The following is a 15,750-nucleotide window of genomic DNA, read 5'->3' on the forward strand; positions in this document are numbered from 1 at the left end:
AACAACAACAAGTAGTAGTAGTAGTAGTAGTAGTAGTGTTAGGTTGGGTGGCTTCCCCAAAATATAGAAATACATATAATGAAATAAAAGTACAAAAGCTTTACAAGTGTTGTTCATTAGAAGAAATCAAAACACAGTTAACATTTGCTTTTCATTTTATTTGACCTTAAGATGTGCATCATGGTTTTTAAAAAAAGGAAGATGCCAAGGCAACACTTTAGCAAAGCTTCATATGAAGTAAAAAGGGAGTAACATTAAACCAACTGAAGCTGGGCTCAAATACACCATCCATGTTTAAATGCAGGTTCCACCAAGAATCTTTGCAAGCATCTGAATTAGAACAGATGGCAAATGCACTGATTGTTTATAGTAGGTCATTTGCTCCTGGATCCCTACAGTTTTACAGACTTGGGATGAGATATTTATGTGAATATAGAACTAAGTGAGATCACATACAGATTGCACTGTGTATTAAATTATTTGTTTCCTCAAGGGCTAAACATGAGTTCATGTGTGTGAAGTGTTTAGAGGATAGCTAAAGCAGATAGAAGCAGGATTACAATGGACTGTGTTCCCCATATTGCTACCATACCTTCCCCACACCAAATTTTGATGTACCTCAATACTCATATATACAAACAACCCTTTGCAAAACACAATTCCTATAATGCACTTCAGATTTTCAGTAAAGTTTTGTAACCAACATTTTCCTATGATAGATTATGTGGAAAGAGCCAAAATCCTTTATGGCTCATTTCCCAAAGCAGCAATAATGGAACATGCACAGAACCAAACAGGGCTTGCAAACCATTTTTTACAAAGATGTCTGCTAACTAAGATTCAAATTAAGAACACATTTAATATAAGAGAACTAATGAATACTATTAATAACTAAGCTTTGCTTTTGGAAGGGTCATCCTTGTTTCTTCGCTTTACATCCCAATTATAAACTCTAGCCATATCTGGAAACACAGTTAAGGAAATTATTGTGCTGTAAGGTGAAAGCAGATGCTCCTCTCCCTGGATTTTATCTGCTTCCCATAATTAGCACAAGCAGTTTGATTCCCGAATACTAGACACTGCTGTTCTCATAAACAATTTCTAATCTGTTAATCTGAAATATTTAAGTCGGTGCTCTGAAAATAGATCACAAGTAACACTGTGCAGGGCCAGCAGGAAAAAGCTCTACAGTTTCCTTAGCACAGTGGTTCCCAACAGGTGGTCCGGGGACCCCCAGGGGTCCGCGAGCTATGCCAGAGGGGTCCGCAAGATGCTATTAGAATAAAAAATATATTAAATATATTTCGTATGATAACATATTTTTTGTTTTGGCCGCTTCCTGCATGAGCAGAGTCTAGCGCAAAACTAGAATTAGATTTGCGCTAATAGTAGTTCTGCTGTATGCCGTTAGGTGGCGCTTTACAAACACTACTGTTTTGCAAAGAGGCAGCGTGCGCATTCTACTAACACTCACCTCCCCAAGATGCTTTGTCGGCTTCATTTGTGCGCTACTGCGCAGGTACCCTGTCTTCTCTATTCCCCTCCCTCCACCCTAGCGCACGCTGCCTCTTTGCAAAACAGTAGTGTTTGTAAACAAAGCGTTGTTTTTCGCGGAAGCTACAGTTTGCGTAGTTAAAAATGGACCGTTGGTTAAAAAGTGGTTCGTTAAAACGACAAAGGCCTACAGATGAAGAGGAAGAACTGTAAAAAACGTATAAATATAAAATATAAAAAGACCCTTAATTTGGCTCTCACTTTTTAATTTTAGGATTAGGAATTAATGGGGGTCCTTGTCACAATAGCGGCTCGATGAGGGGTCCTCAAGAAAATTTTGTTGGGAACCCCTGCCTTAGCATAAGCTTGATCATCAAAGTTTTTATTCCTGAATACCTGCAACAATACTAGCTTTCTCAAATTGCCAATAACGTGCCCTGCACACACTCTTGTGACACCTGGGTGGACAACAGGCAGCGTTTTCCATGATCAGAACTCCATTTTCAAACCATGGAAAATGACTGCAGCCAGCTCATTAACAGCACATCTTTACTTGCTTAAGAACCTGAGCACATGCTTGTGGAAAGAATAAGATGGCTCTCAACGACTAGTCTGTATTTACCTGCAGATAACCAGAACACTTAATCAACTTGTAATTTTGGAAAGGCTGGCAAATAACACTTGCCTATGTTTTTTTCAAGTGGTTAATTTTTTTATTACTCTCTGCTTCTCTGGTTTTTCTGACTTGATGCAGATGTGTGGTTAAAACTCTCTCTGCTGCATGGTAGACAAACAGCTTATCACAATTTGGATGAGAACTATCCTGTCCTAACTTAAAAGCTAGATAAACCTTTGGTTTTAACAACAGTGTGACAAGTTTAAGGGAGAACAAAGGCAGGAAAAGGTGCTAACAAATGTACTGAATAATCCAGTGCATTTTAGACTTCCAGAAATCATCTATAAATGAAAATCTTAAGAAAGTTTGTTCTTTTTTCAGGTTTTCTTTTCCGAAGAGCCTAAATCAGGCATCCCCAAACTTCGACCCTCCAGATGTTTTGGACTACAATTCCCATCTTCCCCGACCACTGGTCCTGTTAGCTAGGGATCATGGGAGTTGTAGGCCAAAACATCTGGAGGGCCACAGTTTGGGGATGCCTGGCCTAAATGAATTTGATTACTCAGGAGTATTGCTCACCTCTAGCTCCTTCTCTGCTCTTCCTCTGGAGCAGGAGCCTTGAGTCAACATTCAGCCCCCAAAGCCTCACCCCAAAATTTGATTCCCCCCCTCAAAACATTTTTTAGACAGTGCAAATCCTTTTTCTACTACTCTATGTCTTCCACTGTGGTGTCATGTTTTTGAGCCCTCCAAAGCCCCCTCCCAAATGTTTATATTTTTAAAAAAACTATTTAAAAAAGTTTAAGGAATGCTGACAGGTTCCTCACTATGATGCTAAACAATTTTCTTTTGTGACCCTCCAAGATCACCTGCTTTTGAAAAAAGTCAATTAAAAAATATTTTTTAAAGTATTTTCTTATTTATTAACCACTGCCATGGGTGGCTCCTGTGATCCTAAAAATCTTTTGTGACCCTAACCACCCTGCTTTGTCCTTTTAAAAAAAGTCCACCTTTACACTTTGGTCACCAGAGGGGTCAATGAGGCCCACAGCATGAAAAAAGTTTTGTAATGGAGGGAAGAGCCTTGAACCTCAACTGCCCTGGAGCCACTGCTCACAGTGACTGTTGTATATCAGTGATAACTGAGGATATTGTATCTTTTCACAGCAAGTGGTATCTAGACTGAACAAACTGGACAAATGCAATAAACACCTGCATCTGCTACTGGATTCACTATTCCTTGACCTGAATTGTTTCCACAAGCAGATTTGTTCAAAGAAAGTGGATGAAAACTAAGAAATAGAGGGCATATCATTGTGAAACAGGAATTCAATTCTCTTTTTAAAAGGATACTGACTTCTGTAGTAGTGAACTGATCCCTAAGAAAATCCAGATCTTCCTCCAGAGACTCAAGGTTTCTTGTGGCTGTGAAGAGATTCTTTTCTAGCAATGCTTGGGCTTCATCAATGTCATATTCCAGCATTACGTTGGCCTAAGAACAACATTTATGTTGAGAAACCTTCAATGGCTTTTGAAATTAAGTACTTTTAAAATGAATGACTGACTACAAATTTAATATTCAAGAGCCTAAGTTGGTTTTACCCTTTCTTATAGAGACCATTACCTTAAAACACATTGAAAACAGTAAGTTAAGCACAACCCGTGATACATTATAGTTAAAAGACTGATCTTGGACATTGAATTTGGAAGTTAAATATAGAAGCATTAGCCAAGATAGATAGATAGAAAGATAGATAGATAGATAGGCAGGCATAGATATGTAGATATAAATATTGCAGGTAGTACTGTTTGCAACGAGTTCAAAAACAGTATGTGAGCCATCTGCTGCATTTGTTGCCCATTTAAGAGGTGTGGAGAGACACTTTTGGATCTCCTGAAAAGCCTGGTGTCATTCAAAAACTTTGCTCACTCGCTGCTCACCTCCAACTGCAAATAATTTAAAACAACTTAAATAGTACTGGTCTGGCAAAAGATCATTGTGAGAACTCAATTTTACAAAAAGCAGATAAAATTAACCAATCAGAAACTGTTGCAATTTAAACATTTTTGTAAATATTCTGCTGCAGGAGTGCCAGACATTCCCTGCCAATTTCATCTGGGATTATGTGCCCCTTTGTTGGATGTTTCAGTTTTGGGGTAAAGCAACGTGTCTAGTAGACTCCATGTTTCTTATTTAATCCAGGCAAGCAATTAATCACTTGTTATTTTACTGTTAAGTACAGTTCAGAAAACCATTTAAATTATTGTTAAGGTCAGAAATGAGGAGCCTCTGGCCTGCAGATGTTGTTGGGACTCCCTTCAGACCCAGCCAATATGGTCAATGGTTAGAGATACTGGGAACACTGTAGTCCATTAGCATCTGGCATGTCACAGCTTTTCCAGACCCAGTTTGAGTTATCGAGAAAAACTCATGTGGAGCCTTAGGCTCACATGCTAACTTTAAACACATGCAACTTAAAGCACCACCTGTAGCAATGCACAATGACCGAATTCAGAGGCGCCTTCAATTCATGCAAGTATAAGCCAAAGCCTATACTGTATTTGGACAGCACAGTAAATGATGGCTAATATTGAACAGAAAATATGAAATGGATCATTAGAGCAAAGGAAGAGGGGAACCCAGTTCATTTCTATAGTCTGAAGGGTCAGCAGAACTGGGCCCATTGTTGCACCTTTCAAGATCTGGGCCGAAATGTATTCTTTTTTCAATGTTGTTAAGAGGCTTTTGTCCCTGCTGTTCCAAAGAAATCCAGAGATTGGAAATGGGTAATGATGACAATTGGGGGGGGGGTCATATTGGGGGTGGGCACTGAGATCCAGCACCAAGGGCCTTCTGGCGGTTCCCTCATTGCGAGAAGTGAGGTTACAGGGAACCAGACAGAGGGCCTTCTCGGTTGTGGCACCCGCCCTGTGGAACAGGGCGCCCTCCCAGAAGATGTCAAGGCAATAAATAACTATTCTACTTTCAGAAGACAATTGAAGGCGGCCCTGTTTAGGGAAGTTTTTAATGTTTGATGCTGTACTGTTTTTAATATTCGGTTGGAAGCCGCCCAGAGTGGCTGGGGAAACTTATTATATTATTATTATTATTATTATTATTATTATTATTATATACCAAGCTGCGTGACCAAATAGCATCATGAAATGTTAACATAATATTCAGAACTCATGTTGCCTTTCAGCCATGTTTGTGGCTGAAAATAGATGCTTAGTAAGTGTGAACATGTTTTTACTTACCCCCAACCAAAGACAAACTTTATCTGTAGGAGGAACAGAAGCTTTACAGTAGAGGTTATCTGCCAATAAAAATCTGGTTTCCATCAGTTTTGTGGATTCCTACCGAAAGGAGAGATGACAAATGAACATGGCTAGAGCACTTGTGTTCAAATTAGTCATTATTAATAATTTTCTGCAGCCAAATAAAGATTGATTTGTGGTAACTATTGATGTAGCATTGTACACAAGATAAATACCCACCACACAGTAAAAGGTATTTACCTTTTTCTTCTGCATGTGTTTTAAGATTTCTAATGTCTGCTTAATTTCAGGAATTTGATTTTTTAACCTGTGAATAAAACAGATGTAAAATTTTATGTCTGCTACACTTACTAAACAATCTAATCTGCTTGATATATAATTGGGGTTTGGAGGGCAGAAACACTCAGTCCAGCATATGAGGTTGTTCTACAGCTATTTCCATATAAGGGACACTTTCCTTACTGGGAGTCAGCCTACATTTGAACTTACGCCTGAGTTGTGATGTTGGAAATATTGAATTAAAATCAATCAAGGGGCTCTTTAACGATGGATGTTGCAAGACAACTCTTCTAACTTTCAGCACCCGTAGAATTCCAGCTATAATCATGAAAAAGAAGGCTCATTTAGCCAGGAAATGAGTCTTCCCTTATCAGCATTTTGAAGACACATCACCTAAGCCACTGTTTGTACCTAAAAGAGTGATCAGGAGGAACAAGGTCACCTCAACTAAAGCTGACATTTGTCCTATTGCTGAAGAAGATCACAGTCTCCAGAGATTATGCAAGGAAAATTCAAGAGGTCTACTCAATCTACTGTAGTTCCGAATAAAAATTACCCTCCAGATTCAGCAGACTGGACAGTCCCAGAAAAAGAGGATTTGCTAAGTAATTTTATTAACCTACCAAATAAAGAGCAAAGTGGCATTCTCATCAAACTAGCTAAGTTTCATTCAAGGTTGACCCAAATACAACAGCATGGACAACAAAACATTGGTGAAACAACTGACAATCAAACCTTTTGCCCACAAACTGTTTCTCCAAAATGTATAGTTAAAAAGAGGACTACCAGAGAAACTTTTAAGTGTATAGATGCAGAGCTGCAAACTCAACCCCCCTTGGAATATGATATGGTGAGGGACAATTCTGATGGGGTGACTACAAATTCCTGGCTGAGCTATTGGAAATTAGCTCCAAATGAAATGGGTACTGGTAGTCCTCTCCCAAGAATCAAAAAGTATACTAACACCATTGAATGGGTTCCCACTGATAAGAGGAATGGAAGCATTTTAAGAGATGGAATTGGGTACCTGGACAAAGTGGAAGCAACAAGCACAGAGGTTTAAAGGAGCCGGGGCTAAAACTGATGTCATGGAACATAGCAGGCTGGCATTCAAAGCAGAATAATAGACAGCTGATGAACTATTTTGTGCAATTTGATATTATTCTCCTTCAAGAAACATGGCACAATGACTCTATAACGCTTAACGGAAACAAATGTCACTCATTGACAGCCACTCCCTCAATGAAAGGTGGTAGGGTCAGTGGGAGTCTAGCATGTTTCATCTCCACAAAGTTGAATGCAACTACAACAGCCATGACTCCATGTAACCCGTTTGCTGTCTTGGTTACAGTTTTGAAAGTATATTTAATGCTGATTAATGTCTACATACCGCCTTGTAAAAAAAAACAACCACTACTGTAAATACTATCTGGACAGATCTAGAGAATTACATAGAATCCACGGAAACCCTATATCCTACCGCAGTGTTTATCATTGCAGGGGATTTTAACCTACATATGGGAGTCAACAATGTAAATTTGTACACCAATTACATTCAGATTCTGGAACCAGATATTTACTTAGCCAGAGGTACCTCCCATCTGTTTAATTACATCATAGATGTAATTATTCAGAGCTCTGTTTAGCCCAAGCTGTAAGACAGAGGGACTTGTTAATATTGAACAGTATGACAGAGAGAGATCAGCCCAGAGAATATACCCACTTTACAAAGCATGGAGGCAGTGTGATATTGCGATCTCACGATTTGCATATAAGTTTGTCATGGAGTTAGAGCTGGGCAATAATATTGAAAGTGATCATTTACCTCTAACAATGGTACTAGTAGCCGCAGTATTTAACAATTCTTCCCCAAAAACTCAATTTATCTCTAATGCAAACTTAGGTGTGACTGCAGGCAATAGAATTAAGTGGACACCAGTACACTTAATACTTAATTCATTCCGGGGGTCCTTATGTACCCCAAAAAGTCCGCAACATGAGGCGCCACTTCTGCGCATGCGTGGCGAAACCCGTAAGCATACAATGTGATTGTACATGCAATAGCATATGGAAACTTGACCCTATTCTTTTGAATGAACACTTCTGTTGATTAATGTAAACATGTGATTGCTTTTTTTTCTATTCCAGTAATAATTATTGCCATCAAAACTAGTTCGGTGGTATGGCCAGGCTCATTGTCTAATTTTTCACCTGGATTTACTTTAACTCCTAGTCAAGCAAAATAATGTATGACAAAAAGCAACAGTGGGTGCAGATACCTAATTATTTAATACAATGGCCCCATCATTACTGTAAAAAACAGCTTATTTACGTCATGATATAAAGCAGAAAAATATTAACTGCAAACATGTCAAATACTCTAAATGTGCCTTTCAGACATTCCTCACAAGTTGGACCACAGTCCTAGCATTGCAAGTTGTTTTAGTATCCTACCAGTACATCAGCTTGTAGCAATTACTGTCTAGCTTCTTAAAGGGTAGTAGCTTATTAAATTTTAGCCAAAGAACAGTCTGCATGATGACATGGGGAGTAGCATTCTAACTTTGGAATAATCCTTATAAAGGACACCACAGAAAATACCTACCTTCTTTTCTTCTGGGCAAGGTTAAGCTCCATAAATTTATATTTCTGATACTGTTCATCCAATTTCTTGAGTACGGTGTCTGCTGTCTCATTTCCTGGCTGTTTCATATAGGAATCTACATCTTCCTTATAGTAGAAACACATTACACATCAGTAACTCCAAAACCTTCAATTCATGCAGCCATGTGAATAGTTGGTTGGCCAAAGCCTGGCCTGCTCTGACTTCTTCCAGGGCTGGCATTGGGGACAGGAATGGCCAAGCACCAGCCAAAGACCCTGCTCCAGTATGAGACCCACTACTGAGAGTCCCCTGACCCTCCTCACCATTTCTAACCACTTGCTTGCCTACCCTTTTTTGCTTTTAAATAACAGTAATTCTGCTTACTCTTCTACATTCAAAAGCATAAACAGCATAGTCAAGCAGTATAATATTTGAGAAACGAGCCCAAAGTTAGTTTCTCCTTTTAGTATCAATTCCATTCAATTCAATTCAGGTTGCCTGAAAAGAAGGAATAGCAGCCATGCAGCCAGCTCCTCTCCCCCCCCCCCAAAGCAGACATATCTAGCTGGCCACTCAAAGCAAACAAAGGCCTGTCTAGAAAGATGTTCAATCTGATCCAGCAGGACTCTTATTCTTCATAATGATTTAGATTAATAAGATAGGCAAACTTAAAGACTACAAGGGAGCAATAGCAAGGGAAGATTACTGCTTTCTGTGTAATAATTGGCTACTCAACTACTGGTAGCAAAATGTTATCATATGGCCTAATAAACCAGTCTCTGTTGCATCACAGTGGCACTCATAGAAGCATAAGGAACTGCCTTATACTGAGCCAGTCCATCAAGCTCAGAACTGACTACAGTACACTATTTCATTCCCTCTCCTAGTTTACAGCATAAAAGCCCCCCTTCCTGGTCACTTGGAAGCAATTCTTACTTGATCTGAGCCAGTTGGGCTCTTCTTATAGAAGACAAATCCATGGTACACAGATATTACCCATGACATTATAGCAGTTATAGTTCGCCCACAACAGAGACCTGGTTTCCCAACCAACCGTGAAGCTTGTTGGGACCAGGCAGTATCTCTCCAGCTAGCTTCCCTTGCAGTGTTGCTATAAGGATAATAGGGGTGAGGGGGGAAGAGCAATGGGCAGCGTCTTAGGCTCTCTGGGAGGAAAGGCGGGATGCAATAAGTAAGTTACAAGCCACGGAACCTCCGCATTAAAAGGCAATCACTCTTGAAATCCGAAGTGGGTGGGGCGCAAAAAGCAGAAGAGGCTGGATTTATTTCCCCAGAAGGGTGACACCTAACCTGCCTCTGAATACCAGCGGAGCCCTCGCATTCCTGCCTCGCTTGCTGGTAGTCTTTTCCCAAACTAAAACCAAGCTGCTGTCTTGGGCTGATCTGGCAGGGCTTCCTGCCCGTTCCTAATAATAATAATAATAATAATAATAATAATAATAATAATAATAATAATAATAATAATAATAATAGGCTACCTTAAAGCGCCAGTTACTGCAGGGAAGGCTGCCGCCGCCGCCACGTGAAGGGATCAGGGTCTCCTTACTAATAGGCAGTCTACCCCTAAATGCCCAGGTGCCGCAGAGCCTCCGCGCTCCTGCCCCGCGGGGAGGGCGCCGGGCGGAAAAGAGGGTCTTTGGGGCTCACAGCCTCCCCTACATCATTCTGGAGCAGCCCCCCACCCCACCCCGCTCCCTGTCAAAAGTGAAGCGCATGCGCAACAAGCACACCACGCAGGACACCCCCCCCACACACACGTTCACTTCATTCTTGCCCCCTCCGTGTGGGTCCCGATTTCCCACCCAACCCGCGCCCACATTCCTGTTTTGCTTACTACGAAGATGGCCTCGGGGATGCCCAGGTGCGCCCGTTTCCCGCCCGTTGGTCCGTCGCCGCAAACTGCCTCGCCGACGGTGACCGCCGCCATCTTCATGAAGGGAGAAAAAGCATTGGGAGGGGGAGGGGAACAGAGCCCGACGTGCTTTTTCTCTCTCGCGCATGCGGAGTGGCATCGAAGCTGAGCTAACCGTAGCCAGGACGTCGCTCGCTCGCGCACGGGGGAGGGGAGGGGCTCCGTATTGCTTGATAGGTCTTGATTGACTGCCCGAGAGTAAGAGAGGAGCGTGCCCCCGCCATTCTTGTTTTTGGTATGAAGGTTGTATTGTTGGGGCGGTGATAATGTGCAGCTACCCCCCTAAGAAAGCCCCTTTGTGATTTACCAGATTGGATTGGTAAATAGGATTGGATTGGTAAATAGGATTGGATATTACTATTACTACTACTACTACATCATAGAAGCAAGGCTGTGTACACACTGGGTCGTTAAAGCATATTGCTTCACCCCTCAAAGAATCCTGGGAACTGCAGTTACAGGATTGCCATGAAGAATGCCAGAATATTTGTTACTTTTATATCAGACGTTTCCTTCCAAGAGCTCACTCAGTATGATGTATGTATTGTTATAGAGTCCCAGAAGAGCTGGAAGGGACCACGAGGATCAAATAATCTCATCCCCTGCGCTGCCATTGCAGGAATCTTTCGCCGAAAGTGGAGTTTAAACCCCCGACGCCAAGACTAGGGGTCTCACGCTCTTCGGTTTTCCCACTCCACGTTTTATCCGCGCAATAACCCTGTGTGGTAGATTAGGTTGACTGTTAGAGGCGCAACACAGTGAGCCGGTGGGGATTTGAATCCTAGTTTCCACTAAATCAAATTAGCGGTGGCAAATGTCCCTTGATTATGGTAGGGAGGAAAGGGAGGCAGGGCAACAAGAGGTGGAGCCAGAGTCAAAGACAGGTAGAACCGATTGATTCTGGTTTTGCCCTATCCACCTCCCTGCTGAATTCTACAAGGGCAGCGCTGACTCTGAGACTGAAAAAGAGGAACGTAACAACTAGTTCCACCACCTCCTGGGTTGGTTGTAAGAAGGAAAGGAAACTGAGGTTGGCGGAGTAGTGCCCCTAACCCTTATGAACCAACTTCTAATATATCACACTGGTAGGTTTCATAGAAAAACTTCCTTATACCAAGTCAGACCATTGGTCCGTTTAGCTCAGTATTGTCCACACTGACTGGCAGCGGCTCTCCAAGTTTCCAGCTGGTGACATTGCCAGCCCTGCCTGGAGATGCCATGATTTGAACCTGAGAACCTAGTGCTCTACCACTGAGCCATGGCCCTTCCCCTTTACACATAGATGTAGAAGATATTTTTATACGGCTTTTCAGGTGAATCTCACATAGTAATATTAAACTATACTGTAAATGTAAAAATAGCAAATACAAGCTACAAGAGGGGGAGAATTTTGGAAAAAAAACACAGATCTCTATTGTTAGAAAGAAAAACACCTAGATGACTTAAACCATTGGAGGCCAAGCCCAATAACAAATTAAATATGGATATTAATTGGTTAAAATACCGTGATTTGCTGGTGGAAGAGGAAAATAAATTTAAGCTGAAATCCTATGAACATCTTAAAGATAAACTGAATGATTGGTTACAATACCATCAGATTAATGAGATATTCAGGACTGATAACAAAAACACTGGTTTTCAAGCTCAGAAATCCAAACTGGAAACCGAATTGATAGATGTAAAGATGAAAAATTTATCTAGAATGTATAATTTGTTACTGGAGTGGCATGCGAAAGACGAGCAAGTAAAATCTGTTATGATAGATTGGGCCAAGGATATGGGGCACACCATAATGTTGAATGACTGGGAGAAAATGTGGGGGGGGGGACCTTAAATTTACGGCATGTACTGTTTTGAAAGAAAATAAGATGAAAATGATGTATAGATTGGTATTTAACACCTGTTAAATTATCAAAGATGTATCGTACTTCTGATAAGTGTTGGAAATGTAAAGAAAAATAAGGGACCTTTTACCACATGTGGTGGACATGCCCCAAAGTAAAAGACTTCTGGGAAAAGATTTATAATGAATTTTTTAAAAAGTGTTGAAAAACACTTTTTTAAAAAAGCCAGAAGCCTTTTTACTTGGAATAGTAGGGGGAGAAATCCTCAAGAAAGGTATTACATTCTTTTTGTATGCCACAACAGCTGCCAGAATATTACTTGCCAAAAATTGGAAGACACAAGAGATACCCATGATAGATGAATGGCAAATGAAGATGATGGACTTTATGAAATGACTGGGAGACTACGCTACCAGAAGGAGGAGACTGTGGAAGATTGGGAAAAATTATATTATATTTGAAAAAGTATTGCAATATATAGAAATTATTTCCCTTAGTGAAGATAATATAGGCTATAAGCGTTAAAATTAAGATTCTGATGTTGAATTAGCAAATGTATAATATAATTTTTTTGGTTAATAGATAAAGGAGCAATTTAATTAATATTTGGTTAACAGACGATGGCGAATAAACTGCTAAAGATGTATTATAATGAAATTCAGAAGGAAGGGATTGTGGGAAGTCATATGATGATCATGAAAATAAGGTTTATATAAGAAATGTTTGTATGTGTTTTTGTTTTTATATTTGTATGTTTAGTTTGTATTGTTGTAGTTTGTATTTTTTGCTGTTTTTTATAAAATGAATAAATATTATAAAAAAGAAAAACAGATCTCTATTTTTAATAGATATGTCTAGTCAGAAGTAAGCTTGATTGAGTTCAATGGGACTTAGGTTCAGGTAATTGCATATGGAGTTTCAACCTAAGGCTTCTTATCCTTCATCCTCTACTGTGTGTTTAACTCAGGCATAGGCAAACTCAGCCCTCCAGAGATGTTTTGGGACTACAACTCCCATCATCCCTAGCTAACAGGACCAGTGGTCAGGGATGATGGGAATTGTAGTCCCAAAACATCTGGAGGGCCAAGTTTGCCTATGCCTGGTTTAACTCTTTATCATGTTCCCCCTTTTGTTACATCAAAGTTACTTAGTTATTTTTTATCATGTGTTATCATATGACATCCTGTGCCCTTTCAAAATATGGGTTGGGGGGTTATTGGGTTGTTGTTTTTATTTTGATTATGTATTTTGCGGTTTATATTTTGATTTTATTCTGTGAATTGCCCTGAGACTGCCAGGTATAGAACTGTATATAAATTCAATCAATATCAGTTGTCTCATTCTACATGATTTACTATATAAATGAAAGGAAAAATAGTATCAAACAATGTGATACACAGTTGTTAAGTGGTTTAGTGACATTACAGTGGTACCTCGGGTTAAGAACTGAATTTGTTCGAGGTCTGTTCTTAACCTGAGGCGTGCTTTCGCTAATGGGGCCTCTCACTGCCGCTGCGCTGCTGGCACGCGATTTTCGTACTTATCCTGGTGTAAAGTTCTTAACCTGGAGCAACCACTTCCTGGTTAGCAGAGTTTGTAACCAGAAGTGTCTGTAACCCGAGGTACCACTGTATTTTGCAAATTCCAGCAAGCAAACCTTAGCCTGAGATCATAAGCCACTGCTAACTCCAGGCTTAGATGGAGCATTGGTCTGAAGACTCCTCAGAGACTTAGAAAGGGGTCTCTAGCCAACCAAAGCCCTGTACCAGTGATTTCCAAACTTGAAAATTGCTGAGTATGTTGGTGGTCCACTTAAAAGTTTTTTCTGCCTGTTGCGGCAATTGTAACACATTTGTGTTAGATGTCATATGCTTTTTAATTTTAATTTTATTGCTTCTATTTTGATACGTTTGCTTCCTCTCACTTGGTTTCCTGGCTCCTAATCTTCTCCACTCCTTTTAAGTCTCTCCCTCCTGCTCTTCTGTATTCTTAATCCTCCCCACTCCTTTTAAATAATTTCCTCTTGCTTAAACTCCCAATCCTCTTCATTTCTTTCAAGTCCCTTCCCCTTGCCAGAGGATTGCTGGGTTTCCAGAATGAGCAGCTGCTGCACCCACTGTTCTTCACAGCCATGCTGTGGACCACCTGAGTGATGCTCATAGAGCAGATTGGGAACTCTTGCACTCAACTCTTATTGTTTATGATGTCCCATCTGAATACTCTGGGCTGTTGTGAGAATATGTCTCCCAGCCCCAGCTGCTCAGGACTGACAAGGGCCCTACTACTCTGATGTAAGCCTGCCAGAGCTCTCATGCACATGGAAATAGGGGACATGAGGTTATTTCGTTAATGGCCTCCCTCAAATCTAGAACCAGCCCTGCTAAGATCAGCCAGTTTGCACCACGGAGTCCACTTCCTCTTTTTAGCACCTCGATGCCCAGCAGTCTCCTCACCCAAGCTGGCATTGAGGACTCCCAAACTGTTGTTTCTGGGCAACTTCAACATCCATGCCAAGGTGATCTGCTCATTTGTGAATGCTCTCTATACAGAGTATCACCTTCATTTCATATCTTTAGATGCCAGGAACGTATATCTCAACTAGGTATTTTCTCTTCAACCATGGCTTTTCAAATGGTTTTTTTGGGGGGGGGGCTATTGGTTTGTTTTTCATGTATTATGTATTTTGAATTCAAATTTTGTATTTTTATGTTGCGAACCGCCTTGTGACCTTTGGATGAAAGGCAGTATACTGACTAAATAAATAAATAAGACAAGGAGGAAGCAGAAGATGGGGAGTGTATCATGCTCAAGAACATGTACTATAACCAGCTACCCACAGATACCGGTATGTGGTTTGCAAGTTTGCTACCTCTCTTCCCTCACACATCCATTTTTGTTCCATAGGAATTCCAAGTCTATATACATTTGATGTATACACAATTTGCTTACCATATCATTGATGCTAAAAAATACTAGTAACTTTTACTGCTAACTTCACAGCTTGGGCCCTGCTTTGGGTGCTCCACGAAACCAAGTGAAGTGGGAGATGGCATTTTCAGCAGTGACAGCACCCAGTTATGGACTAGCCTTCGCAGACAGATTTACTTGGCACCATCACTGTGGTCTTTTCAGATTCAGGTGAAGATCTTTCTGATAGCCTAAATTATCTAAAAGCCCTAGGTAATCTGGGGCTTTTAGATAACCCCCCCCACACACACACACACAGAGAGAGAGAGAGAGAGAGTTTTTTCTGGGGATATGTAGGGGTACGCATACCCCTAAACATTTTGTGAATCTTTGTACTTTTGTCCATTTAATGTATTTTTCCTGATTTGAACTATAAAATGGTGATTTTCTTGAGTCAAAATGAGAGTACCATTTCAATTATTATTATTTTTGGACATTTATTGTTATGTTGCCCAGAGAACTGTGTTGTTGGGCCACACACAAACACAATAAAAATAGTTTCTGTACTGTGAAACTGATTCCGGTAGGAATGTAATTATGAATGGGGCATAATTTGAGGCTTTTAATGGCAAAATAAATGAGCGATGAGATAGTTAAAACCCTAGGCCTTTGTTTATATCCATTTTTCTGCCTAATGCCCTCATTTCATTTATGGATATGTGGTCCGTGAATAGCTTTGTACATGGGAATAGCTTCCAGTAGACAAAAGCTAAACGTAGAAAGCACACACTAA

The 15,750-nt window shown here is 40.5% G+C and overlaps 1 protein-coding gene across 4 annotated transcripts; it reads right to left on the bottom strand.

Moving 5' to 3' along the window:
• Window positions 1-137: 137 nt before the first annotated feature.
• VBP1 (VHL binding protein 1) lies at window positions 138-10,231 on the bottom strand. 4 transcript variants are annotated; one of them, XM_088664615.1, is made up of 6 exons: window positions 10,129-10,231; window positions 8,274-8,394; window positions 5,630-5,696; window positions 5,369-5,467; window positions 3,464-3,602; window positions 138-962 (listed from the first exon to the last, which is right to left on the bottom strand). In XM_088664615.1, exons 2-6 carry the CDS (start codon window positions 8,378-8,380, stop codon window positions 892-894), a joined length of 483 nt encoding a protein of 160 aa, XP_088520741.1. In that variant the 5' UTR covers window positions 8,381-8,394; window positions 10,129-10,231; the 3' UTR covers window positions 138-891. The 4 variants fall into 4 exon arrangements, with proteins under 4 accessions (XP_088520741.1, XP_034957853.1, XP_088520742.1 ...); XM_035101962.3 differs by having other exon boundaries at window positions 8,274-8,398; XM_088664616.1 differs by having other exon boundaries at window positions 8,274-8,398; window positions 9,773-10,231.
• Between the last annotated feature and the right edge of the window lie 5,519 nt (window positions 10,232-15,750).

Source organism: Zootoca vivipara, chromosome Z2, assembly GCF_965207765.1.
Source record: "Zootoca vivipara chromosome Z2, rZooViv2.hap1.1, whole genome shotgun sequence".
Classification (NCBI taxonomy): Eukaryota; Metazoa; Chordata; class Lepidosauria; order Squamata; family Lacertidae; genus Zootoca; species Zootoca vivipara.

Excerpts from the sequence above, each read along its gene's own strand:
- VBP1 (XM_035101962.3), bottom strand. The coding sequence starts at position 10,227 with ATGAAGATGGCGGCGGTCACCGTCGGCGAGGCAGTTTGCGGCGACGGA. Across the intron at positions 8,399-10,128 it reads TCCCCGAGGCCATCTTCGTA|GAAGATGTAGATTCCTATAT; the intron begins GTAAGCAAAACA and ends TTCTACTATAAG. Across the intron at positions 3,603-5,368 it reads AAGTTTGTCTTTGGTTGGGG|GCCAACGTAATGCTGGAATA; the intron begins GTAAGTAAAAAC and ends TGTTGTTCTTAG.